The 24,494-nt window shown below is 70.1% G+C and overlaps 2 protein-coding genes across 6 annotated transcripts; one reads left to right on the forward strand and one right to left on the reverse strand.

Annotated features, from left to right (window-relative positions):
• The first annotated feature begins 1,181 nt into the window (after positions 1-1,181).
• FPGS (folylpolyglutamate synthase) lies at positions 1,182-8,448 on the forward strand. Of its 5 annotated transcripts, XM_067308912.1 has the most exons (15): positions 2,734-4,015; positions 4,119-4,172; positions 4,303-4,367; positions 4,439-4,553; positions 4,828-4,905; positions 5,098-5,159; positions 5,281-5,383; positions 5,465-5,542; positions 5,626-5,773; positions 5,857-5,952; positions 6,158-6,308; positions 6,433-6,508; positions 7,034-7,100; positions 7,283-7,407; positions 7,525-8,448. In XM_067308912.1, exons 1-15 carry the CDS (start codon positions 3,770-3,772, stop codon positions 7,708-7,710), a joined length of 1,650 nt encoding a protein of 549 aa, XP_067165013.1. In that variant the 5' UTR covers positions 2,734-3,769; the 3' UTR covers positions 7,711-8,448. The 5 variants fall into 5 exon arrangements, with proteins under 5 accessions (XP_067165010.1, XP_067165013.1, XP_067165011.1 ...); XM_067308909.1 differs by adding an exon at positions 1,182-1,289 and having other exon boundaries at positions 3,887-4,015; positions 5,857-6,308; positions 7,283-8,448; XM_067308910.1 differs by having other exon boundaries at positions 5,857-6,308.
• ENG (endoglin) lies at positions 8,241-22,202 on the reverse strand. Its single transcript, XM_067308913.1, is given in 17 exon segments — positions 8,241-9,062; positions 9,531-9,632; positions 9,739-9,802; positions 9,943-9,990; positions 9,992-10,165; positions 10,167-10,190; positions 10,275-10,385; positions 10,466-10,510; positions 10,608-10,745; positions 11,055-11,197; positions 11,286-11,460; positions 12,036-12,168; positions 12,251-12,407; positions 12,649-12,814; positions 13,685-13,819; positions 16,528-16,685; positions 21,931-22,202. Coding segments are annotated over 17 exon segments (1,986 nt in total). The 5' UTR covers positions 22,025-22,202; the 3' UTR covers positions 8,241-8,943.
• Between the last annotated feature and the right edge of the window lie 2,292 nt (positions 22,203-24,494).

Consider the following 24,494-nt stretch of genomic DNA (forward strand, 5'->3'; position numbering starts at 1 on the left):
TTAACTGTGGCACCTCAGGAAAGAAATTCGAGGGGCAGAGCTGGGGTCTTGGTTCTCCTGGGCCCTTTGCACTCGTGCTCCGAAGCACCGAAAACCAGGGCGAGCTTGGCACTATGTCCAGGACTGCCCTGTGACTGCGGTGGGGTGGCTGTTGGCCTGAGCCTGCAACTCATTTTCCGTGAAAGCTCCTCGGAGGAAGAATTGTCTCCCTTGGAAAACTGGCTTGTCTCCCATCAAGTGGGAGAAGGTGGCACTGGTCTGCAGCTGGCCTTTACGGGCGAGCACAGCGTAAATACGGATTACCGGGTAGGGACCAAAGCTTCTGAGACAGAAAAACAGTCAGTTGGGATTGCTTCTTGAATCTCCGTCTCAGTGTAGCTCAGCTGCTCTTTCATTGCAAAAATAAGGATGGTGGTGACTTTTTTTTTAATTTTGGAGCTGTTTGCTGATGTGACTAAAGCTGCAGCAGTGTTTCGAGAGCGTAGGGTTCAGGCGCTTCCCCGCTGCGGTTCCGGGAGGCTGTTTGCGATGCCTTCCCTTCGCTATCCCGTGCTTGCACAGTCTAAGCATTGCATTTTCAATGCACCTTTGTGAGGGGGTGTGTGTGAGAAAAACCAGTTTGTGTCTCTAAATGTGCTCTGTGCCCACCTGGGAGCCCTCCCCCTAGCCCTGGTTGTTTTGGAGCATCTCTGCTGGCGCTTGGAGGGGAGTCTGGCGCCTGTCAGCGCCGCAGGCGTGGTGGCGCTGCCCGGGCCGTGGCTGTGGCGGGAGCTGTGGCCTCCATTTGTATCCGCGCCTTCAACTCCCGCAGCCAAGGCGCTTTCCCTGCTCCGGGCTCAGCCCGGGGGTGTTTCCATCTCCTCGGCGGGGCGCAGCCTTGGCTCCCGGCGCTACACACGCCCTGCGGCCGGCTCCTGCTGGCTCTGCGGCCCCGGGGCGGAGGGGGGGCGCGGGAAGGGGGCGAGGGCCGCAGCCCCCGTCTCCCTCCGTCCCCCTCACGCCCCTGCCCCTCTCAAAGATGGCGGCCGCCTGGCTGCCGCCCCCCTCCTCCTACGTGGCCGCGGGGACCGGCCCCGCCCCTCCCGGCCCCGCTCAAAGATGGCCCCGGGGCAGCCACGCCCCCCGCTCCACGTGGGGCCGTGCGGCCGCGCGGCGCCTCCCGGCAGGACGCGCGCGGCGCGATGGTCGCGCGGGGGCTCCGCGCGCTGCGCTGGGCGCTGCGGGCGGCGGCGGCGGGCGGGCGCCGCTACAGCACGAGGCCGGCGCGCGCCCCCGCCATGGACTACCAGGTGCCGGGGCCGGGCGGCGGGGGTCCTGGGTCAGTGCACCGGGCGGGGGGGGGGTCGCACCGGACCGGGGCCTTGCACCGGGCTGGGCAGTGAGGGCCGGGAGCAATGCACCGGGCAGGACCGTTCCGGGGGCCGCGGGCATTGCGTGGGGCAGGGATGTGCAATGGGGGGCGGGAGCGCTGCACGGAGCAGGGTTGTTCTGCAGGTAGGGGATGAGCAATGGGGACGGGGGCATTGCACCAAGCTGTGCAGTGGGGGACAGGGGTGTTGCATGGGGCAGGGCCGTGCAGTGGGGGACAGGAGCACTGCATGGGGCAGAACCGTGCAATGGGGGACAGGAGCACTGCATGGTGCAGGGACGTGCAGTGGGGGACAGGAGCATTGCATGGTGCAGGGACGTGCAGTGGGGGACAGGAGCATTGCATGGGGCAGGGCTGTGCAGTGGGGGACAGGAGCACTGCATGGTGCAGGGACGTGTAGTGGGGGACAGGAGCATTGCATGGTGCAGGGCTGTGCAGTGCGGGACAGGAGCATTGCATGGTGCAGGGACGTGCAATGGGGGACAGGAGCATTGCATGGTGCAGGGCTGTGCAGTGGGGGACAGGAGCATTGCATGGTGCAGGGACGTGCAGTGGGGGACAGGAGCACTGCATGGGGCAGAACCGTGCAATGGGGGACAGGAGCACTGCATGGTGCAGGGACGTGCAGTGGGGGACAGGAGCATTGCATGGGGCAGGGCTGTGCAGTGGGGGACAGGAGCACTGCATGGTGCAGGGACGTGTAGTGGGGGACAGGAGCATTGCATGGTGCAGGGCTGTGCAGTGCGGGACAGGAGCATTGCATGGTGCAGGGACGTGCAATGGGGGACAGGAGCATTGCATGGTGCAGGGCTGTGCAGTGGGGGACAGGAGCATTGCATGGTGCAGGGACGTGCAGTGGGGGACAGGGGTGTTGCATGGGGCAGGGCTGTGCAGTGGGGGACAGGAGCACTGCATGGTGCAGGGCTGTGCAGTGGGGGACAGGGGTGTTGCATGGGGCAGGGTTGTGCAATGGGGGACAGGAGCATTGCATGGGGCAGGGCCGTCCTGCAGGCTGGTGTAGTGCAGAGAGCGTGCAGGCCCTCACAGGGGGCTGCTGCTGCTGTTGGAAGGGGTTGGCAGGCTTCACTCCCCAGGGCACCGCCCCATCTCTGCCCTGCAGTGCTGCAGGGGCTGGCAGGTAGGGCCAGGCCACGGGGCTCCCCAGGGCCCCTCCTCAGGGTCCATGTAGCTCTGTACCCCTCAGAAAGGTCCCTGCGATGCCAGGATAGGGGGGGAATCTGCTCCCAGACTGAAGGCCTGTGAGCAGCTGATGGTCATGGGGTGGATGGGGGGCTGGACGGCCAGCTCTGGGACAGGCGGTGGCTGTGGGACCGGCGGTGGGGGACTGGCGGGTGGCTCCGGTGTCAGCAGCTCGCGTGCAGCGTGTGTCCCTGCACGCCGCCTGGCACAGGAGGCCTGGCTGGGAATGCGCCCGTTGCGTTTTTGCCTCTGGGAATGCCCCTCTCCCAGGACTGCCTGCTCCGGGGCTGCCGCGAGAACCCTGAGCTCCTGGCATTGTGCAAACCAGTGCTTTTAATTTTTCACTTGTTTCCGCTGGCGAGAGCTAGTGCTTGACTCTCACCCCGCAAACCTCTGTTGCTTGTGGTGACTCAAGCCTTGGCACGTAAGGTGGCTCGCCAGCAACAGGTTGCGCTTGCAAATCCCTTATGGAGTCCAGGGCGTCCTCAGGGGTTGGGGCCGTTTGCACGTAGCCTCACGGGCCGCACGCACGCGGATCTCCGGGACGCTGGCTGTCCTCCGGCCGCGAGGGACTGCAAGGCGAGCCAAGGGGAAAAGAGGCTTCTCTACCTCTGCGGCTCGCTGGAGCCGGAAGCGCAGCCAGTGCAAGCGCTGCCGTTCGCTGGACAGGCTGGGAGGGACTGGGGGAGGCTGCCGCGTCCCGGCTTGTCCTGTTCGCAGCCGCCCGGCAGCGCCGCTCCGTGCCGTTGAGCTGGGCTTGGCGCGCGGGCTTGCCCCATGCCGGGTCATGTCTGGTCCATGCCTGGGTCCCCCCTCGTTCTCTGTGTCGCTTTTAGCCCTCGCTCTGGGTCTCGTGGGCTGAGCACGTGCTGCGGTGTTGCTGCACGGATGATTTTTTGCTGCGTGTCTGAAAGCAGCTGCAATGTGCAGCCAAGTTGCCTGGCGGGAGCATCCGATCGCGGGGTGCGGGGGGCTTGGGCTGAGCGCCGCCGCTTCCCACCCGCCGCCTGGCCCCGGGGGCAGGACGGGGCGTCTCGCCCCGGCGTCGGCGGCGCTTGCGCGGTGCGGCCCCAGCGCTGCCCGTTGCCCCCGCGGGCCCCCCCGCGCCGGGCACCCGGAGGAGGGGCGAGCGCCCGCCCGCCTGCCCGCCGAGATAAGTAGCCCGGCCCTGGGAGCGCTCGCGGGGCGGCGAGAGGAGCCATGGCTGAGGCGACAGTGCTGCCGCCGGGGCCGGACGCCGGGGCCGAGCTGCGTGGCATGGCCCGAGCGGCCGCGGTGCCACCGTCGCGCATGCCTGACCGCCCGGCGCCGTTTCAGGACGCCATCCGGACCCTCAACACGCTGCAGACCAACGCCAGCTACCTGGAGCAGGTGAAGCGGGAGCGCGGCGACCCCCGGGCCCAGCTGGAGGCCATGAAGGGCTTCTTGGAGCGCAGCGGGCTGAAGGTGAGAGCGGCCGCCGCGTCCCCGTCCCGCGGTGTGTGCCGCTCCGGCGCGCCCCGGCCCCGGCTGCAAAGGGGGGTCTCACGGGTTCGTTGACCTCCGGCAGGTCGAGGACCTGGATCGACTGAACATCATCCACGTCACGGGGACGAAGGGCAAGGTGAGGCCGGCGGGCGCTCCGGGCTGAGCCGGGACGGGCTCTGGCTCCGGCGCCCCGGTGGGGGCTCGGCGGCGCGGGCGCTCGGGGCCCCGGCGGCGCTGGGAAGGGCTGACGCTGCCGTCTCCTGCAGGGCTCGGTGTGCGCCTTCGCGGAGCGCGTCCTCCGCAGCTACGGGCTCAAGACGGGCTTTTACAGGTGGGCAGCAGCGGCCGGGGGGGCCGGGGGGCGCCGGGGGCCGGGCCTGACCATGTCCTCGCTCCCCCCAGCTCCCCCCACCTGGTGCAAGTGCGCGAGAGGATCCGCATCAACGGGCAGCCCATCAGCAAGGAGCTCTTCAGCAAGTACTTCTGGCTCGTCTACAACCGGCTGGAGGAGACCAAGGTGGGGACGTCGTTTTGGGGGAAATAGGTGCCCTGCGCTGGCTGCTTCGGGGTTTCCAGTCCTTTGGGAGCATCCCGGCCCTGTTTGCTCCCAGCGTCAGCTTTGGCCAAGTTGTTGCTTGCAGCCGCTTCGTGGCCCGTGCCTCGGTTTCCCCACGCAGGCTGGGAGAAGGGGCGTTGGGGTGATCCCCAGCTCGCCGTGCATCTCTGGTTTGGAAGCGGAGCTGGGGTCGCTGCCACCACGTGTCTCTCCTTCACACCCCCGTTTCCCGCAGGACCCGGCGCGTGCCAGCATGCCAGCCTACTTCCGCTTCCTCACCATCATGGCCTTTCACGTCTTCCTGCAGGAGAAGGTAGGTGGTGAGGGGCTGCATCGCAACACGGACCTCATGTGGGCCAGGACCTTGGGGGTCCAGGTCCGGCCGTGGCGCGGGGCAGAGCTGGTTTGACCATGGAGCGGGATGCCAAGGCCGAATCCAGCTGAGATCTCTCCACTCCGAGATCTTGGTGGCCCCGTAACCGCTCCTGTGTCTGTCTGTCTCCAGGTGGACCTGGCGGTGGTGGAGGTCGGCATCGGTGGCGCCTATGATTGCACCAATATCATCAGGTAGGAGCGCCGCGGGGAGCCGAGCCCGGTTCCCGCGCGTCCCCGGGGGCACCCGAGCCTGGTGTCCGCCTCCTGCGGAGCGGGGCTGGAGCCCGGCGGCTCAGGCGCTGCCCGTCCGCAGGAAGCCGGTGGTGTGCGGGGTCTCCTCCCTGGGCATCGACCACACCAGCATCCTGGGGGACACCCTGGAGAAGATCGCCTGGCAGAAAGGGGGCATCTTCAAGGTAGCCAGCCCCGATACCCCCACCCGCGGGCTTCGCTCCCGGGCCCCGGCGGCCCTGACCGTGCACGCGTGTCCTTTGCAGCCTGGCGTGCCGGCGTTCACGGTGGCGCAGCCCGAGCGGCCGCTGGAGGTGCTGAGGGACCGTGCCCGCGAGCGCGCGGTGAGTGCGGCGGGCGGGCGGCGCGCTCGGGGCGGCCCCGCTCGGCGCCTCGGCGGGCCGCGCTCAGCCTCCGCTCCCCGCAGTGCCCGCTCTACCTGTGCCCGGAGCTGGACGCCTTCGAGGAGGGTGGCCGAGCGCTGGCGCTGGGGCTGGCGGGCGACCACCAGCGCTCCAACGCCGCGCTGGCCCTGCAGCTCGCGCGGGCCTGGCTGCAGCGCCGCGGCCGCGAGGGTAAGACGTCGCCCCGCGTCCCCAAAAAAACGCCGGCGGGGAGCGCCGGGGCCGCGTCTCAGCGGGGCGCCCTTCCCCGGCAGGTGTCGGGGAGCCGAAGGATTTGCCGCCGAGCGCCGAGGCCGGCCGGCCGGTGCCCCTGGCGCCTGCGTTTCGCCCCAGTGTTGCCATGGTCCAAGGTAGAGCGCGGGCGGCGCGTGGCCCGGGGGCGCCGGGAGCTGCCGGCGGGTTTGCGGTGCGCGCGCGCGGTGGGAAACGGCCCCTCCGCCGGCCCGGCGCCGCTGCCTCGTTGCGTCTTGCCGGGGCTGAGGTTGGCGCCGGCCCGGGTCCCCCCCCCGGCGGCGGGGGCTCCGCGGCCGCCCAGCCCTGCTCCTCTGCCGCCAGGGCTGCGGGAGGCCGAGTGGCTGGGCCGCACACAGGTGCTGCCCCACGGCCCCGTCACCTGGTACATCGACGGCGCCCACACCACCAGCAGCGTGCAGGCCTGCGTCCGCTGGTTCCGCCAGGCCGCCCTCAACGAGGACAAGCCCCAGGAGTAAGGAGGCGGAGGGCGAGGGGGAGCGGGGCGCCGGCGCCCGGGGGGCCCCGCGGGGCTGCTTTTGGCGGCTGGCGGGGCCCCGGCGGGAGGCCGGCGCCCAGCAGACCGTCGTCCTCCGCAGCGGCTCCGAGGTGCGCGTGCTGCTCTTCAACGCCACGGGGGATCGGGACACGGCGGCGCTGCTGAAGCTGCTGCTGGTGAGCGCGCGGGGCGGAAAGGGGGCTCGGAGAGGGGCTGCGCTGGCGGCGGCGTGCTCCGTGCTGGCTGCCTGCGTCTCCGGCGGCGGCGCCGGGACAGCGCGTGGCCCCGAGTGCCACCGGGACCCGCTTTCCTCCTGCTTGGCGCCACGAGGTGGAGCTGACGCCCTGCGCTGTCCGTCTGTCCATCGCTCCGTCCGGCTGTCCCCTGCCGTGCTTGGTGCTGCCCCTGCACCCTCTGCCCTTCCCTGGGCACCCTGGACCTGGGTGCAGCAGGAGACCCCGGCCGCATGTCCGGCACCGCAGGGGCTTGCGGACGGGTTGCTCTCCACCACGCTTGGAAAGCCCTGGTGTCCCGGCTGCCCGCTCCAGACCAAACTTTTTGAGAAACCCTGCTGGGCTCAGATCGTTCCTGGCGCAAATCCCGGCGGACGGCACTGGGAGCACAAGCCGAGCCCCCCGCTCCGCTGCGGCTCCCTCCCTTTTGCTGCCGCGCCGTGCTGACCGCCCTCTCTCCCGCCCCAGCCCTGCCAGTTCGACTACGCCGTCTTCTGCCCCAACTTCGCGGAGGTGTCGGTGGTGGGCAACGCGGGTGAGTGTCCGGGTCTGCGGGGCGCCGTGCTTGGAGCCAGCTGGGGCCGCTGCAGAGGAGGCCGGTGGTGGGGCACGTTGCGTGGGCAGAGCCAGGGACCTTGGCGCTTCCCGGCCCCCCGTGGCAGTCGCCTGGCTTCGTTGCTGGGACGAGGAGGCCCTGACCCTCTCCGCCTCGTGCAGACCAGCAGAACTTCAACGTGACGCTGGAGAATGCCCTGACCCGCTGCCTGGAGAACCAGAAGACGTGGACCCAGCTCATGGAGGAGAAGGTGGGCCAGGACCTCTGGCTCTCGGCCCCGCTCGAGGTGGGCAGCCTGCTGAAGCCGGACCCCGTGCGGGGCGCCCTGCTCCTCGTGCCCTCCGCGGAGCGGCCGCTCAACTCCAACTCGCTCGTCTTCCCCTGCATCTCCCACGCGCTGCAGTGGATCGCGCAGGGCCGGGACCCCTGCGTGCCGGCGCCCGCCGCCAAGGGGGCCCACCCGCACCCCGTGGCCAGCAGCGGGGCCGTGCTGCTGCAGGAGGCCGCCGTCATCCGCGTCCTCGTCACGGGCAGCCTGCACCTCGTCGGCGGCGTCCTCAAGCTGCTCGACCCGGCGCTCTCCCAGTAGCGGGGGGCCGGGGCTTTTTTGCACCTCCTTTTACTTGAATAGCCGCCGCTTCCCTGGATGAAGCACGGAGGCGGCTGGGGGGCATTCCGGGAAGGAGCCCTGTGGGAGCACCGCCGCGGCTGGGCTCAGCCTTCCGGCTGCTCCTCCCTCTCCTCCGCGCCCCCCGGGGGGGTCTCTGCACCCCCTTTCACCCAGTGCCTTTCGTCGCCGGCGCGCCGTGCTGGCTTTGCCACGACTGCTCTCCAGCCGGGTTTTTGGGGTGAGCTCGGCTCAGGGGGGGTCCCAGGCCTGGTGGTCCCGGGGCAGAGCCCAGCATGGGGGCGGCAGGAGCTGCGGGGGCGATGGGGGGGGACCGTATTGCCCCCACTGCTCCTTGCTGGGGTCCCGGTGCCCGAGGAGGGCTGGGGCAGGTTTTGGGGGGGCCGCGGCGGTGCTCGAGCCCCGCTTGTGGGGCTGGGGGGAGGCCGCCGGCAGCGGTAGGCAGGAATCGCAGACGATGCTTCGAGGTTTAAACCTTACGGAGCCGTGACTAATTTAACGTGGGGTAGATTTTTATTATTATTAAGAGTTTGCAACCTTGACCAGAAGATGGATTGGGTGGGAGGCCTAGTTGTTGTTTTTTTTAATATATATATATTTTATTTTCTACGAATGGCCTAGTTTGGAGAGGGGCGGCGGGGCGCGACGTGACGCCTGCCCTGCTGCTGTCCAAAACCAATAAACCTTGTGCTGCTCCGAGCGCGGGGCCGGTGCCTTCATGGGGGGGGGGGGGGGGCACTTGGCATCGCCGGAGCTGGGAAACCCCCCGGAGGAGCGCGCCGGTGCCTGGGGCGCGATAACGGGGCGGGCCGGCCCCCCTTGCCCGGCCGCCACCGAGGGGCCCGTTTGCCCCTCTCTTCCCCATCCGCCTCCCCGGAGGGGCCCCGGGCGCTTCGGCGGGGTGGGGGGCCGCCGGCGCCTGCCGCCCTGGCGGAGCCAAACCATTCACTGAATGAATAACGGCGGGGACGGCGGCGGCGGGGCCCCCTCCGGTCTCGGCCCCTGAGTTTTGGGGGAGAAAAAAGCCTTAACGGGGCTGGCGGGCTCCGGGCAGCGCCGCCGTGCTCCAAAGTCCCGTGCCCGGGAGCCGCGCGTCTTCCCGCCGGCGGCGGGGCTTTGCCGAAACCGCGGGGGCCCGGCGGGGCGCTCAGCCGTCGGCGGCGGGCAGGCGGGCGAGGGGGAGCGCGGCGGGCGCTACGCCATGCTGCTGGTGGAGCAGGGGGTGCTCTGGGTGCTGCCGATGCTGTGGTTGGTGCTGCTGCTCTCCGAGGCTGGCGCCGTGGTGGAAACCGGCTGCATTTTGGAGATGGGACCTGGATTATGTCGCAAGTCAGAGCGGGGCCGGGGGGGGAAAAGAAACCATGAAGGGGGGGAAAAAAAAAAAAAAAAAAGAAGAACCATGGCACCAAGCAGCTGGTGCCGGCGGGGCCGGTGCCGGCGCATCCTGGACGTGACCTTTGCAGCCCCGTCCCTGTGTTTTCCCTGGCGCGAGGCTGTCGCTCCGTGTCCAAAGCAGCGGCGCGCCGACCTCGCGCCCCCTCTGGCACCGAGGCGGGCTCGGGGGATGCGCCGAGCGGCGCCGTTCTCAGGCGGCGCGGACGATGAGGATGTGACGGCCCGGCGACGCCGGCCGGACACGTGGGCGTATTCAAGCCGGGGAGGGAGGATCAGCTTCCCAGCGGGGAAAATGTCCCCCCCCCCGCCCCCCCGCCAGGTCCCCCTTCACCCCCCCTCCACCCCGCCAGCACGGGGAGCCCAGGGGCGCCGGGGCGGATACTCACGGGTGTGCGAGTAGATGTACCAGAGCCCGGCGGTGAGGAGCGCCCCGATGAGGAAGGCCCCGAAGGTGATGCCCAGGACGGCGGCCAGCCCCAGGCCCCGGTCTGCAGGGAGGACGGGCGCCGTCAGGGCCGAACGGGGGCCCCGTGCCCCCGGGGAGGGCTCCCCGTTCGGCGCTCGCCCGTCCCCCCCTTCCCGCCCCAAACTCACTGTTCGGCGGCCGCCAGACGTCCTTCACCGTCACCTCCAAGACCTTCTCGAAGATGGTGTTGTTCTGCGGAGGTGGAGGGGCACCGTGAGAGCCGGGCCGAGGGCTGTCCCCACGGCGGGCCAGCGCGGGGCAAGGGGATTTGGGAGGGGAGGTCCCGCCGCCGCTGGGGAAACGGAGGCGCGCGGCGGTGTGCTCGCCCTCACCTGCAAGCCGGCTTTGCACGTGAGGCTGGCGGAGAAGGGCGCGCGGGCCGCCCTCGGGCACGGCGTAGGTGAAGCGGAAGCGCCAGACTTTCCGCACCCGGCTGCTGGGGGAGCCGTCCAGGGCGGCCACGCCGGAGCCCTGCGCCTTGTTGGCCAGCACCAGCAGCAGCGGCTCGGCGCCCGGCGCCGCCAGCCAGCACTCCTTGAGCTGCAGGTCGGCCGGGGTAGTCCTCCCAGCGCACGGAGGCCTGCGGCGGGCACCGGGGCGCCGTCAGCGAGGCCCGCCAGCAGTGAGGCCCGCCGGCGGCCCCGGCGCCCCGGCGCCCCGTTACCTGCAGGTAGGCCTCCTTGTTGACCTCCAGCTCCGTCTGCGGCGCCTCGAAGGCGGCCGTGGGGAAGAGGCGCAGGAAGAGCTCCCGGGGGATCTTGCACTGGAAGGGCACCTGCGGGCAGAGACGGGCGCTGAGCCCCCGCCGGGGATGTCGTCCCCCCCCCCAAACCCAACCGCGCGCTCCGCTCTTACCGGCACGCTCCGCAGGGACGAGCCCTTGGACAGGCTGAGGATGAGCTGCGAGGGAAGGGAGAAGGCGTCAAGGGCGGCTTCCGCCGGGCGCTGCGCGGGGCGGGGCGGGCCTCCGGCCGCACCGTGGCGGGGCTCCGCTCACCTCGTTCTTAGCATGGCCCTTGCTCTCCAGGGAGGTGCCGCAGTGGCTGAGGGGCGTCCTCAGCATGAAGTGAGTGGCGTTCTTCTCCGCTTGGCAGCTGATGTCCCGCAGGGTGATGTTCACCACGTCCTTGATGGGCTGAGGGCAAAGCACCGGGGGCACGTTAGCAGCCCTGGCCATGCCCCAGCTCCAGCTCTCGCCTGGGGCTGGCAGCTTCCCACCGGCTCAGGGTGGCCCCGTGCCTGGCCACCACATCGCCATGACCAACCAATGTGCCAGCACTATGCTGGATGCATCCCTGTGACTGCTGCGTTGGAGAGGTGCTGGGATGCTCCTCTTGCCCCAGCGACCACAACAAGCAGCAGCTTAAAGGTGGTCTGCAGCAGCCGTGCACGGGCCATGCCCTAGGGTGACGCGCAGGGGTGGGGAGGCCCTCTCCCCCCTCACCTCCAGGTGGGACCGGGCGATGACGATCTCCATGGTGTCGTCCGTGCACTTCCAGGGCTGGAGCATGAGCAGCAGGGTGTGGGACAGCATGTCGGAGGGGGGCGACGTGGGGGTCGGCGTCGCGGGGGGCTCCTGGGCCACCTCTGTGGGAAGGGGACGGGGGGGGCTGAGCAGGAGGGAGCTGCGGCAGCGGGCCACCCCACACCCTGGCCGGCGCGCCAGTGGGCTCACCGTGCTCCTGGATCTCCAGGGTCACGCGGGTGCTGACGGGGATGGTGGAGTAGGAGGCGATGACTCTGTAGTTCTTCTCGAAGGCCTTGGCAATGAGGCCCTGCTCCGTGTCCGGCAGCACCTCCCCCTTCAGCAGCTCCGTGGACATGGCTGCGATCTTGTAGGTGCCGGATACCTGCAGGGGACAGAGCAGTGGGGATTCAGGAGGGATGGGGACCATGCTGAAGTTGCATCAGGCCATGAGTAGCTGCCATGGCTGGAGCTGGACCATGGCAAGGATTTCATCTGGTTCCTCTCCACCATGGGGCAGAAATAGCTGCCAAGGCAGGGGACGAACTGGTGCATGGAGGATTTGGGGAGGGAGAGGGTGGAAGAGGCAGGGACCGAGGAGGAAACCCAGCTGGTGCGCCCCAGAGAGCCTGGGGCAGCCACACCATGGGGCTGGAAACCTCCAGCAGAAACAGGCCTCGGGGGCAGCCAGCATCACCACCATGCGGGTGTGCGGCACAGAGCTCGCCCACGGCACTGCCCCCTCCTCGGGCTCCGTGCTGGCCCCATGCAGAGCAGGATGCTCCCCAGGACGCTGCCGCATCCCTGTGCCCTGTCTCCCAAGGGTGCTGTCATGTCCTGTCCTACCACCCTCCCTGCTGCAAGCATCTTCTTGGCATCTTGCAACACCCTTCCCAGAGGCTGGTGGGGGGGGATTGCGAGGCAACGGGGGCCGAAGAGGCGCGTGCAGCTCGGCCATACCAGGAACTGTATGTGGCAGTTGTTCACGGACAGGGACCAGGTGAGGTTGGCCTGGCTCTGCAGGATGAGGATCTGGTTGCTCACGGCCACCTCCGCGCAGCTCAGCGACAGGTTCACCTCCGTGATGGCAGAGCTGCGAAACCAAGAGAGCCCCAGTGTCAGCCGGGAGAGCGCTGCCTCGCGGGGCTGCCGGGGCGCTGCCGGCGGTGCCGCACCTGCGCTCGGGCTGCAGCCGGACGATGTGGGCGGCCCTGGTGCTCTCGGCGGTGCCGCTCGAGCAGCCCTTCACCCCGCGGAAGAAGACCTCGGTCTCGAGGTGCTGCGTGGCGTTGAAGCGCTCCTGGGGGACGCACTCCTCGGGGCTGCCGCTGTCTGCGGGGGAAAGAGCGGCGCTGGCGGCTGGCGAAGCCGGAGCGGGGCCGGCGGCGGAGGGGGCTGCTCCGGCCAGCCATGGAGACGGAGGTGCCGCGCTGGCCGATGCCGGGGATGCCCGCGGCAGCTCCCTTGAGCCCCTTCCCCGCTGACTGCATTGCACTGCGGCAGCTTTTCATCATTTGGGACCAGAAAAAGCCCGGCTGCTCATTCCCACCCCCCCTTCCCGGCCCCCACGCACCTTCGCCCAGGCGCAGGAGGACCCAGCGGGGGTCCTGCAGCTCGCTGTAGGATGTGACACCCCCGTAGGTGCCCCAGGCCCACCGCAGCAGCTCCTGCTCTCCAGCATCCTCGGGGAGCTCAGGGCCCAGCGAGGACGCGTTGGCCGCCGGGTTCAGGTTGGCGTTCTGCAAAGCGAGGGGCAACGTGAGCCGGGGGGGGGGGGGGGGGGCGTGGGGCCACCCACCCTGGTGCCGGGGGACCTGCGCGCGCGAACGCCATGCATTTCTTTTTTCCCTTGCACAACGGATGCTGTTTTGAGGTCAAAGCAACCAGGTGGCTCCGGAGCTTTGGGCAGCCTCCTGCAAAGGGAGGCGCGGGGGGGGCCCCCCCCCCCCAACCCGGATGAGCGGGGATTTGGGGGTGGCTGCGGGTTGGGCGCAGCGTGGGAGGCCGGCGGCACGCGGGAGCTCGGCCCCGCTTTATTATTAGCCGCAGACAAAGCCGGAGGTTTATTTTGCTAACAAAGCGCCGGCCCCGGCTCCGCTCGCTGGAGCCAAATCCCATCCCTGACCTTCCTCCCGGCAGCCGGAGGAAACGGGAGCTTTTTCAAGTGCTGTGCGTCATTGGCCGCCCAGCCTGCCCGCGCTCAGATCCGCGGCCAGCGCCCGGCGCGGCCCCTCGTCCCCCGGGCCCGGCCGTGCCGGGGGGCGGCGAGCGGCGAGAAAGGGGAAGGCGGCGTCTGCCGTCCCCTCGCCCCCCGCCGGCGACAGAGGAAGCGTCTTTGCCGAGAGCATCCCCCCCCCCCCTCCCCCGGCCCGGCACTGGCGACCGCCCCTGCGTTTTCGGGACCACCTCTCCCCCCGTGGGTGCCCTGAACATCTCCAGGGATGCCGCTTGCTTCAGCCCCATCCTGCACCCCTTCCAGCCTCTTCCCACCAGGAAAGCACCCACAGGATGGAGGATTCTTTGCACCCCGGCCCCCCCCCCCCCCCCCAGCACCCTTACGCCAGCCCTGCTGCCTGCTCCTTGCCGGCCCCCGGCGGGGCTGCGCTCACCGTGCGGATGAGCAGGTTCGGGCACGGCGAGGTCACGGTGGCCGAGCACCGCGCGCAGTGGAGCACGAGCACCGCTCGCCGCGTGCAGCCGCCGGCTCGCGGCACCACCGACACGTTGAGCGTGAATGCGGAGGCCTGCGGGGGAGGACGAGGAGAGGGTTATCGCTGCGGCACGGCGGGGAACGAGGCGCAGGCCCACATCCCACATCAGGGACCAGAGCGTCCTCATGGGGACTGGAGCATCTCCCACACCGGGAACCAGAGAATCCCCACACCAGGGACCAGAGCATCCCTACACCAGGGATCTGGACATCCCCACACCAGGGACCGGAGCATCCCCACACCAGGGACCAGAGCATCCCCACTCCAGGGATCAGGCCATCCCACACTGGGGACTGGCTCATCCTCATGGGGACTGGAGCATCCCAACAGCAGTGACAGGGACATCCCTGCTGTCCCATCCCCCTGCGGGTTTCGACGCTCCCACCCAGCATCGCGCGGCTGCTCCTGGCCCCCGGGACCCCCCGCAGGGCTCGGTGCCGCCTTTGCTGGAGCCGCGGGGAGGCCGCGCGGTGCAGCCGCAGCGCCCGCAGCTTGGCGGGGCCGTGGCTGCCCGGCCGCCTCGAGCCGGATATCCGGGCTGGGAGCCGAAGCGCCAGGCGCTAAGTTTGGAAACGGCCGCCTGAATCACCGCTCGCAAAGTGCTGAGCAAGGCGGCGGGCATGGAAAACTACCCGGGGCCGAACAATGAGCCGGGAGGGAGCGCCGGTGCCGGCCGCCAGCGCCGGTGCCCACTGCCTTCCCGTGGGGCCGGTGGGCTCCGCGCTTCCCGCGTGCGGCCCCTGCAGTGGCCCAGCCGGCCGTGATGCGGGACGGGGCCGGCACGCTGGCCACCAGCGGCCCCACTCGGGCCGGCCCGGCCGAACGTCACCGCGTGGGTGGCCGGGGACCCCGGGCGGCCCCGGCGGCCCGCGAGGAGGAGCCGGCGGCTATTTTACCGCCGCGTGTTTTGCGGCTCCATTGTTTCGCGCCCGCCGAGCGGAGGGAGGTTTTCTTTTAGCCCGGTGCGGCCTTTATTTTGTATTTTTTTTTTTTTTTCGCTTCGCGGCAATATCTGCTTATAGAAACCGGCTTCCAGTAATTCTTCTATAAGCGGAGCCTGGTCGCGGCCGGCTCCCCCCGCGCGCGGCAGGGCTCGGTGCCGGCTGTCTGAATGCCACAGCCCTGACATCAGTCCTCGTCCCCCGCCGCCGCGGGGGGACCCCGGCCCCGCTGCTTATTTCCATGCCACTGCCTCCGACCGAGGTTTCGCTGCACCGGCGGCCTCTGGGCAGGACCCCTTCCCTGGGGTGCAGGGAGCAGGAAACGGTAAAAATCAGGCGATAGGGGCTGCGTTGCATGGGCCAACCTTGCCCCCAGCGCGCGCGGCGCAGGGGGTCTCGCCCCAGGCTGGGCGCAATGCCAGGGACAAAGCCAGCCTGGGCACGGGGCGTTCGGCTCTTCCTGGGGGACAGTGCTGCCCGGTGCTCCGGCCCGGCCTGGAAAGGCCAAGCGGGGTTGGAAAATGGGGTAAGAGAAGAGGAAGAGGTTGGTTATCTGGGGAGCACGTGGAGATGCTGCACCTCAGAGCCGGGGTGATGCCGAGCCCTGGGGACGGCAGGAGGCGATGCTGCGGGGGACGCGGCGCTGCGGGAAGCACCCGGCGCGCCTCCGCCGTGCCGAAAGAGCCGTGCGCAGCATGGCCCCTCCGCAGCAGCGCCCCTGGCCCCGCGGGCAACGACCTCTCGTCCTGCTTCCCATCCTCCCCCGGCCCCGAAAAGCAGAACCGGGAGCTCCCGGCGCCTGGCGGCCTCGGGGCCGGGCCAAACGCGCCGCGGCCATCGCTCGGAGGGAAGGACCGCGGCGCTGCAGCCGTGCTGCCTCCCCGCCGCTCGGGCGCTCGCCGGGGCTTCGTGCCGCCCCCGACCCGGGCTTCTGCCGCGGGGGTGCCGCGAAGCCCTCGGCTCCCTCCCCACCAACAGCCCCTCTTGCTGGCTGCACCACGTGCCAGCCCCGGCCCGCCGCCGCGCACCTCCCTCGCCTGCCAGCCGCCGGCGCGGCCGCGACGCCGCAGCGGTTATCGCCCCGCGGCGGGTGAACGCCGCCAGCCCCGGGCTCTGCTGCACCATCTCGGGGCCCTTGAAATGGGGGTTCCCGCGATGCCCAGGGCAGGGGACAGGCCCTGCAGCGGGGGCTGATAGAAAAGTGGCCTTGAAAAAGCAAAATCCCCTGCTTGAGTGACAACCCCCCCCCCCCGCCACCACCCCCAGCTTCAGCTGCGAGGGAAGTGCAGCAATGCAAGGGAAAAGCATTAAGAAAAAGGTCAATCTGTTTTCCCGTGCTGCTCCTCGTTTAGAGGAAACGGTTGCAGTTTTGACAGCCAGGTCGGACTGCGCCGTGTCCGGGCGCACGGCGCTTGCTGGCTCCACATGGCGCTGTGTCCAGGTGCACGGCGCTCCCTGGCTCTGTGCCGCACCATGTCCAGGTGCACGGTGCTCCCCAGCTCCGCATGGTGCTATGTCCAGGTGCACGGCACTCCCTGGCTCTGCACGACACCATATCCAGGTGCACAGTGCTCCCCGGCTCCATGCCGCACCGTGTCCGGGTGCACGGTGCTCCCCGGCTCAGCACGGCACTGTGTCCGGGTGCATGGTGCTCCCCAGCTCTGCACTGCACCAGGACTCAGCAGCACTGGCCCGGGAAGGAAGGATGCAAAGAGCCCGGGGTGACGCATTCCCGTAGGACCGGGGTGGCACCGGGGTGACGCGCCCCGAGCCCTGCCGCCGCCGGCCCCGCTCGCTCACCTTGGCCGCGGTGACGCTGAGGATGTGCACCTCCTGGGCCGTCTTCAGCGAGCTGCTGCTCACGCAGCCCCTGGGCACCGTGCCCGTGGCGTAGGACAGGGTGACGAGCGGCTCCGCCGTCACTGGCTGCAGGTCACAGCCCGTGGCTCTCCCGGGATCTGCGGGAAAACAAGCGACCGTCACTATCGGCGTGGTTGGGAGGGGCCGGGGGGCCGGGATGCGGGGTGCCAAATTGGAGGTGGCATCCAGGCGGATGCACCCCTGCAACGCCAGCGCTGGCGGCTGTCTTGCCCCCCCGCCCTGCTCCGCCATCCGGGCCCCCTCTGCCCCCCCCATCCCGGCTGGAGTGTCGCAGCTGCCCTGGGATGATCTGGCGTTTGTTTGCTTGGGGATTTTTTTGCCGCTTCCGCAGAGGTGTCGGGAGGCCAGATCCTCCCCCCCCCCCCCCCCCCCCCCCGGCAGGAGCGCGCGCTAATGAACCTCGAATCCGGTTTGGAAAAATCCACTGTCCCCGCTCGGCACCGCCTCGTGCCAAACCTCACGCTCGGCCGTCCCCGAACAATCGGCCGGCGGAGGCGGCTGCTCCCCCGCGCGCCCCCGGCTCCGCACCGCGGCGGCAGGAAGCTGCAGCCGTCGGGTGTTTAAACGGCGCTAAAAATCCCCTTTGGAGCCCGCCGAGGCGCGAGGTCGGCGGCGGGTGGTGACGGCGACGTGCCGCGGAGCCGCCCCCCCCCCCCCGTGCCGGTGAGCGAGCAGGGCCCGGCGATGCGGCCGCGCGCGCCGCTGCCAAGGGAAATCCTGAATGCAGGGAGCCGTTTGAAGCCCCGAGCCTGCAAATGCCTCCTTCGCCTCGGCCGTTTCCCCTGCCGCGGCCGGGCCGGACCCTCCGCCGGGAGGCGGTGGCGGCGCGGATGCTGTCTGCACCTGTGGGGGCAAAGCGCCGTGCCGGTGGGGGGGAATTGCCACCCGTGGGTGCTCCCTTGCAGGGTGGCGGGGAGAGGAGGGAGCAGCCGGCGCCACCACCGCGTCGCCGCCGGGATGCACCCGGTGCCCGGGGGCGGCGGAGGCATCCGGGGGCTCCGGCTCGGCGCGCCGTGTTTGCTTTAGAGGTGGCCTGCCATTGAGCGTCTTCCCTTCCTTTCCCGTCCCGTCCCTTCCCCGGAGCCTCGCCGGCGGCTCCAGGCATCGGCAAGGCCGGCGGGCCATGTGCCAGCGCCGGGGCACCCAGCCGCATCCGCGCGGGGCACTGGTGCCACCCAGCATGCCACTGTCCTCGGCCATGGGGACAGACGGCCCGCGCGGGTGGTGGAAACGGGGGCCCCCCTGGACGAACCCCCACGGGTTTGGGAAGGGCTCAGCCCTGCTGGCCCTCAGCGCTGTGCGTGGCCCCGCTCGAGCCCTGGCAATGCTGCTCCGACGTGGTTCCTGCCCTTCCCAGCCACCTCCGGAGATGCTGTTGCCCCCCGAGCGCCCGCGGCACTGGGCAGAGCCCTGGACACGTCCCCGTGTGTCCCCAGCGTGCTGCAGAGCAGCCCGGGAAGGGCTGAGTGGCACCGAGGGCAGGCGAAGCCTGGCACAGCCGCCCGCCCGCCGGCTCAGCCCGAGCTCCCACCCGCGGGATCTTCCCGCACCAGGAGCCGGGGTGGCCGCGTGCGTCCGTGCCCGTTGTGGCATCCCCGCCGGTGGCGAGGCCTCTGCGGCCGGGTCACGGCGCAGGCGTCCTCGGTGACGCTGCCTCTTGCCCACCTATTGTCCCGCGCTTCCTCCGGCTCCACGGAGAGCGGCCGCGCGGCCGGCAGCATCGGGAGGAAGATAAACAGCCGCTTATCTGGGCGCCGCAGGCAGCGTCCCTCTTCCCCTCCGCTCCGGCCCGGCAGGGCAGCGCCGTGGGCACCAGGCACAGCCCCGCGCTCGGCACCCCGGGGTGCTGCGGCCGTGGCCCCCAGGCGCCCCGAAACGGAGGCGCCTCGCCGCGTTCAGCCGCCCCTTCGCCCCCCTCTCGCCGGTGGCAAGTCGCAGCGTCAGCCGCGCAGAGAAGGCGCAACTCGTCACGCCTGCCGCGGGGCGCCACGGGGGTGCGCGGCGGGGGCCGCGGCCGGGCTCGCCCCTCGCGCGGGGCGGCGATGCTGGCGGAGGGCCCTGGGGCACCCGTCCCCGTCCCCGTCCCCGTCCCCGTCCCCGTCGCCCGGGGAGGCAGCCCGTCTCCAGCATTATGTAATGATCAGATAACAGCGCTCAGCTGGGCCCAGCCTGCGGCCCTGGGGTCAATCAGATAAGGGCGCGTTTATTTTTGTACTCGAGAGGAAAAAAAAAAAAAAGAAAAGAAAAGAAAAAAAGAAATTCCACATTATTTTTTTTCCAGTCTCCTTCCCCGCCTCGTTGCTGCCCAGACGAGAATAGGGACCTGGGAAGGTCCTGCCGCGTCTCCCCGGCGCGTGGCTGCGGGGCTGGCGAGACGGGACCGGGGCGCGGGGGGGGGGTGCAGGGGGGGGAAATTCCTGTTTTTTGCACCACATCAAAGGGCCCCTGCGCAAACAAAGGGGAGGGAGAACAATGCCCGTGGGGCGCAGGCCGGGCGGCTGTGTGGCCGGGGTGGCGCGCCGCGGCAGGCGCCCGGGCTGGCTCCGGCGGCGCAGGATGCCCTGCGGGCCAGGCAGCGCAGCTCCGGCACCGGCCGCCTCCCCACGCAGCTCGGGGTCCTGCTGCGGCACACTTGTGACACGAGCTGGCAGGCCTCAGCCCGGCCCGTGTCAGAGCAGGGATGGGCTGAGCACTGCAACCCGGCGTGGGGGGTTTGTCGCCCCGCGCCGGAGCCGGCGCTGTCTTGCCCGGAGGTGGCGTTGGGGCTCTCCTGAACCCGGCAGACGTGCCGTCACCGGCACGCACCCAGCCGGCACCAGGGTTTCCGGCAGATCCAGCGTGCCTGTCGGGGATCCCTGACCCTATTTGCACCCAGTGAGACTCTGACGTAAGGAACTCATCACTATGGGGGAAAAATACTCCACCAGTTCGATCCTGGGAAACCCTTCGCTGGGGTTCCCGCGCTTTGGGGCTGGGGTGGCCACGTCCCAGCGGCCCCTTCCCCTCCGCTTCACCCAGCGCTTTGGTTTTGGAGGGACGACCGCGACGGGTGGAGGGGAGATGCCGGGCGGACAGACCAAGAGCACGAAGCCGCAGGGGCACCTGGCTGTCACCGCCAGCCCTGCTGTCCCCATGCCCCAAGCTGGCAGGGGACAGGGTGGCTGCAGGCGCCATCCCCATCCCCATCATTAGGGCAGGGGGGTCCCCAAGGGACCTGCTGCTCGGGGAACCGCTGTCCCGTGGCAGCCTACCCCCAGGCCCAAATAAAGGGGAAAAACCCTCCCTTTACCCTTCAGTATCTTTTTGGCCCCTCTGTAAATCAGCAGGGTCCCCCCCCCCCCCCCCCGGGCATCCTGACCCCGGGATGCAAAGGAGACGGGGGGGGGGGGGGTGTCCGCACCGTGATCCCAGCCCACGTGTCCCAGTGCGGGGAAGGAAGGGGCTGCCGGGGGGAGCGCGCTGCGTGCCGAACCCCCCCAGCCCCCCGGAGGCGCTGCTGCCTTTCCCGGGCTGGGGATCCTCAGCTCAGAGGCTTCCCGATGGGCAAAGCCGCTCAAAGGCACGAGCCAGGCTGCACGTGGCCCGTATGGCACAGCTACGCAGGACAGGGACCATATGGCACAGTCACATAAGATGGGCACTGTATGGCACAGCTATGTAGCGTGGGGGTCATACGGCACAGCTACGTAGGGCAGGGATGGCATGGCACGGATACATACAGCAGGGCCCATATGGCTCAGCTATGCAGGACAGGGCCTGTATGGCTCTGTTACATACGGCACAGCTACGTGGGATGGGGCCTGTATGGTGCAGCTATATAGGACAGGGACCTTATGGCACAGCCACATAGGACAGGGTCTGTATGGCACAGCTACGTAGGACAGGGTCTGTATGGCACAGCTACATAGGGTGGGGACCATACGGCACAGCAACATAGGACAGGGACAGTACGGCAGAGGTACGTAGGATAGGGACTGTATAGCACAGCTATGATGTACAGCAAAGGCTGTGGCACGGCTGTGCAGGACAGGGTCTGCAGGCACAGCTGTGCAGGATGGGGACTGCATGGCACAGCTATATGGGACAGGGACTGTGTGGCCCAGCTACATAGGATGGGACCTGTATGGTGCAGCTATATAGGACAGGGACCTTACAGCACAGGGACTGTGTGGCCCAGCTACGTAGGACAGGGACCGTACGGCATAGCTACATAGACAAGGACTGTATGGCACAGCTACATAGGATGGGGTCCATACGGCACAGCTATGTAGGACAGAGACCGTATGGCCCCACTGCGGGTCAACACGTAGCCGCTCCCGGGGCTCGCAGCCGGCGGGGACGGTGCGCCAAGCCTGGCAGCAGGGCTGTCCCGGCCGGGGCCCGACGCCAGCGTGGTGCCCGGCTCCCCGTGGGGCAGATCGCCAAGCCGCAACCCTGCTGCCGCTGGCCCCGGCTGCCGCTCCCTTCCCGGCGCATCTCCCCACCTGCCAGCAGGGTGGCACCGGCCTGTCCCCTGCCCCGCGTCCCCACAGCTCCTGGGGTCGTGGGACCGGGGGCACCGCGGTGGCTTTGGCTCTCCCCCAGCAGAGAAGCCCCCAGCCCCACGGCTGTTTGCAACCACGGGGTTTTCGGGGTGTGTGTGGGGGGTCTCATTCCTCGGCTCCGGGTTTCGGCACCCCTGCGGTGCCTCGCGGGCCGCGAAACGCCCCGGCGCCTTGGCGCTGGGCGAGGGAGCCGCCGCGGCGCCACCCCGACCCCCGGGGCTTTGCGCGGCCGGGCGCCTTGGGCCGCGGCGAGTTTCCATTCCCCTTCCGCCGCGGCGCTGCCGGGGACCTTTCCGGCGCTGGGGTGGGGACGGGGGCCGGGGCGCCGCGCTCGGCGCCTTCTGCCTGCCTCCCTCCTATTCCCGGCATTGCACAATGCCGTTTCCGCTGTGAAACTCCGGCTCTCGGCGGCCTGGCTCCGGCAGCACAGATTTACCGACGGCTCCAAAAGCGGGCTTTCCGCCCCCAAAGTGCCGGGACCTCGCGGAGGCCCTGCTCGCCCGCGATGTCCCCACCCCGGGGCACCTCGGCCGTGGGGGAGGCGCTTGCCACCTGCCCCGTTCCACCCCGTCCCGTCCCGTCCCGTCCCCTCCCATCCTGTCCCGTGGCGGTGTCTCCGGGGGCTCGCCGGCGCCTGGGAGCACCCGGGAAGGGGGGACGGTGGGGCGCACCCAGAGCCGGGGCGCCGGCAAGAAAACGCAGGGAGAGGGGGGCCGAGGACAGATGCCACCGTCCCCCCCCCGGCGGCCCCGTCCCCCCGGCGCGCGGCAGGACTCACCGGCGCGGCCGGGCGCGCAGCACAGCAGCGCCGGCAGCAGCAGCAGCGGCAGCAGCGGCGGCGGCGGGGGGACGCGGCGCCTCGGGGCGCCCATGCCGGCGCTCCCCTTAGCCCGTGTCCAAAAGCGAGGGCTGGGCCGCGGGCGTCCCCGGGGGGCCGCGCGGCCTGGCGCTGGGGCCGAGGACGCGGAGGCGGAGGCAGCGGAGGTCTCCCCGCTCCAGCCTCGGCGGCGTCCGGGGGGGCTCGGCGGCGGCCGGGGTGCGCGGCGGTGGCGGCGGCGGCGGCGGCGGCGGCGGCAGTGGTGGCGGCAGCGGCGGCGGCAGCGGCGGCAGCGCCCGAGTGTGCGAGCCCGGCGCCGCGCTCGGGCTGATGACCTGCGGCGGCAGGAAATCAACTCCCTTTTAGAGGAGGGTCCGCGGAGCCGAACGCCTGCCAAGACCGGGGAGGAAATGCCGCTTCGCGGAGGCCTGGAGCCTTGCCGGGAGGTCAGGGAGGGCCGGCCGGCGGGGAGCCGCGCCGCCGCCGCCGCAGGGCCGAGGGCTGCCCACCGCGCACCGATTCGGGGCCGCGTTGCCGGCTGGGACCCCCTTCCCCCGGCCGGGCGACTTGGGGCGAGCCGCGGCCCAGCGCCGTGCCTCAGTTTCCCCATCCACCTAGGTGCTGGCGTGGGCACAGCTGGGAAGACCCCAGGGCCCCGCTGCCCGGCAGGACGCTCGCCCCGGAACGGGCCCGGCAGCATGGCCTGCTGCCGCCCGGGAAGGCGCCCGCCGAGCCGGGGAGGGGGTCCGAGCAGGTGGCTGGGAGCACGGCGGGCACTTGGGTGGCACGGGGGCCGTTTCCACCCTGCTCCCCGCGCAGTACGGAGGCAGCCGGGCAGCTGGGCTTGAGCCCCCTGGAGCTGCTCCCCGACGTGAGACCCGTTGCAAGGAAACCTGCCCAGGGGCCGGGGAGGGATCGGGCGCCGGGAGGGTGACACTGGCAGCGGGGCCGGAGGGAGCCCGGGCAGCAAGAGCGGCAGGGAGCAAGACGGCGAGGCCTGTGCCGGCCAGCCGGGATGTCCCCTGGGACACGTCCCCCAGGCTGGAGCGAGCAGGCGGATGGCTCCCGTGACGGAGCACTGCCATCTCCTGGGGACGGCGGGGACGGGTGCGGTGGGACGGGGCCGGCGACCAGCACCCCGCACCCCCTTGCCCTCCTGCGCCCTGTTCCCCGCGGCGCCGTGGTGCGGGGTCCAGCGGAGGCCCCTGGTGACGGAGCGTGGGGTGGCCGCGGCTCGGGGTGACGGGCCCCGGGGAGAGCTCGGGGGTGAATGTGCCCAAATGCCGCCGGGGCTGGAGCTGCGTTGGGGAGCAGGGCAGAGCATCCCAGCCCCACTGCCCCGGCCCTGCTCTCCAAGAGGGGAAACTGAGGCACGCTCACGCCTTGCCTGAGGCCACGAAAGCGGGATGGAGGCACAAGGGAGAGGGCTTGTGTCCCACGGCGCAGCCTGCCGAGAGCCCCCGGCGGCTCCCCAAACCCCCTGCCCCCCTGCACGGGGTGGCCCTGTGGCCGTCCCTGTTTGCAACCAGGCTCCTTCGCCCCCGGGCACCCGGCAGGGTTAGTTTTTTCCTTTGGGATTTTTTTTTCCCCGGGTAGCTTCCTTCCTCGACACCATCTCAGCAGCTTCGGCTGCTTCCAAACAGCCTCCTCTCTCCCGATCTTCGCTTTGCTCTTCGCCTGATTTACGGCAGCCCGAACGCGAGCAGTGCCGGGGGAGCCGGGGCAGGCCGAGGTCACGGCTCTGCCGCCTCCTGCCCTCACCATAACCTGGCAGGCAGCAGCCCCGCGCCGCGTCCGGGAAAGCCACCCGCCTGGAGAGCATCCGGGCAAACCCCCCGGCCCCAGAGCCCCCCTGCAGCCGCGGTGCCGCTGTTGCACCCCAGGGAGGCCGGGCAGCCTGCAACCGAAACGCCCCCGTCTCCCACGTCGGCACCCCCTGAACTCTCCCCATGGGTCCGTGCACCCGAAGCGGAGCCCTGGTTCCCCCAAACGGCTCCCGACGGCGAGATGCAAGGGAGCATTGAGGTGGAGGTGCGGGCAGAAGCTGGGGGTGTGAAAGTGGTGGAAATCCCCATCCTGGGGAGCGGCAGGGCTGGAGGGAGGGGGGTGCACGCCAGGGCCCCTGGGACCCCCGGCGTTGGCCTGAACCCGGCTCCCTTGGCCTCGGGAGGGGGGGGAGCCAGGGCTGTCGGCTGACGGGATGCACATGGGGATGTGGGTTGGGATTTCAGCGAGCGGTACGGGGGCTCGGCTAGGGGCTTCGGCTGCGAGGAGGCAGCCGCGGGCCCCCCGCAGCCCCGGGGCTCGGCCGAGGCAGCCGGCAGCCGGGATGCTCCCCTCCCTTCCTCTGAGCGCAGCATCCCACTCCCCCCGGCCGCGATGCCACCGGGCGGGATAAACAGCCCGTTTCCTGCCCTTAATCAGCCTCAGAAAGGGGTGTGCGGAGGGAAGGGGGGGGGGATAAAAAAATTTCTGGAAAGAAAAACTCATTTCCTGCAGCAGAAGAAAAAAGATAAAGTCTGGGC

The sequence above is a fragment of the Apteryx mantelli genome, chromosome 21, assembly GCF_036417845.1.
Source record: "Apteryx mantelli isolate bAptMan1 chromosome 21, bAptMan1.hap1, whole genome shotgun sequence".
Taxonomy (NCBI): domain Eukaryota; kingdom Metazoa; phylum Chordata; class Aves; order Apterygiformes; family Apterygidae; genus Apteryx; species Apteryx mantelli.

Bases quoted from the DNA above. Each gene is read 5' to 3' on its own strand.
- FPGS (XM_067308908.1), top strand. From the start codon at position 3,770: ATGGCTGAGGCGACAGTGCTGCCGCCGGGGCCGGACGCCGGGGCCGAG. The intron at 4,016-4,118 runs GTGAGAGCGGCC...GACCTCCGGCAG, and splicing joins TGGAGCGCAGCGGGCTGAAG to GTCGAGGACCTGGATCGACT. The intron at 6,309-6,432 runs GTAAGGAGGCGG...CGTCCTCCGCAG, and splicing joins AACGAGGACAAGCCCCAGGA to CGGCTCCGAGGTGCGCGTGC.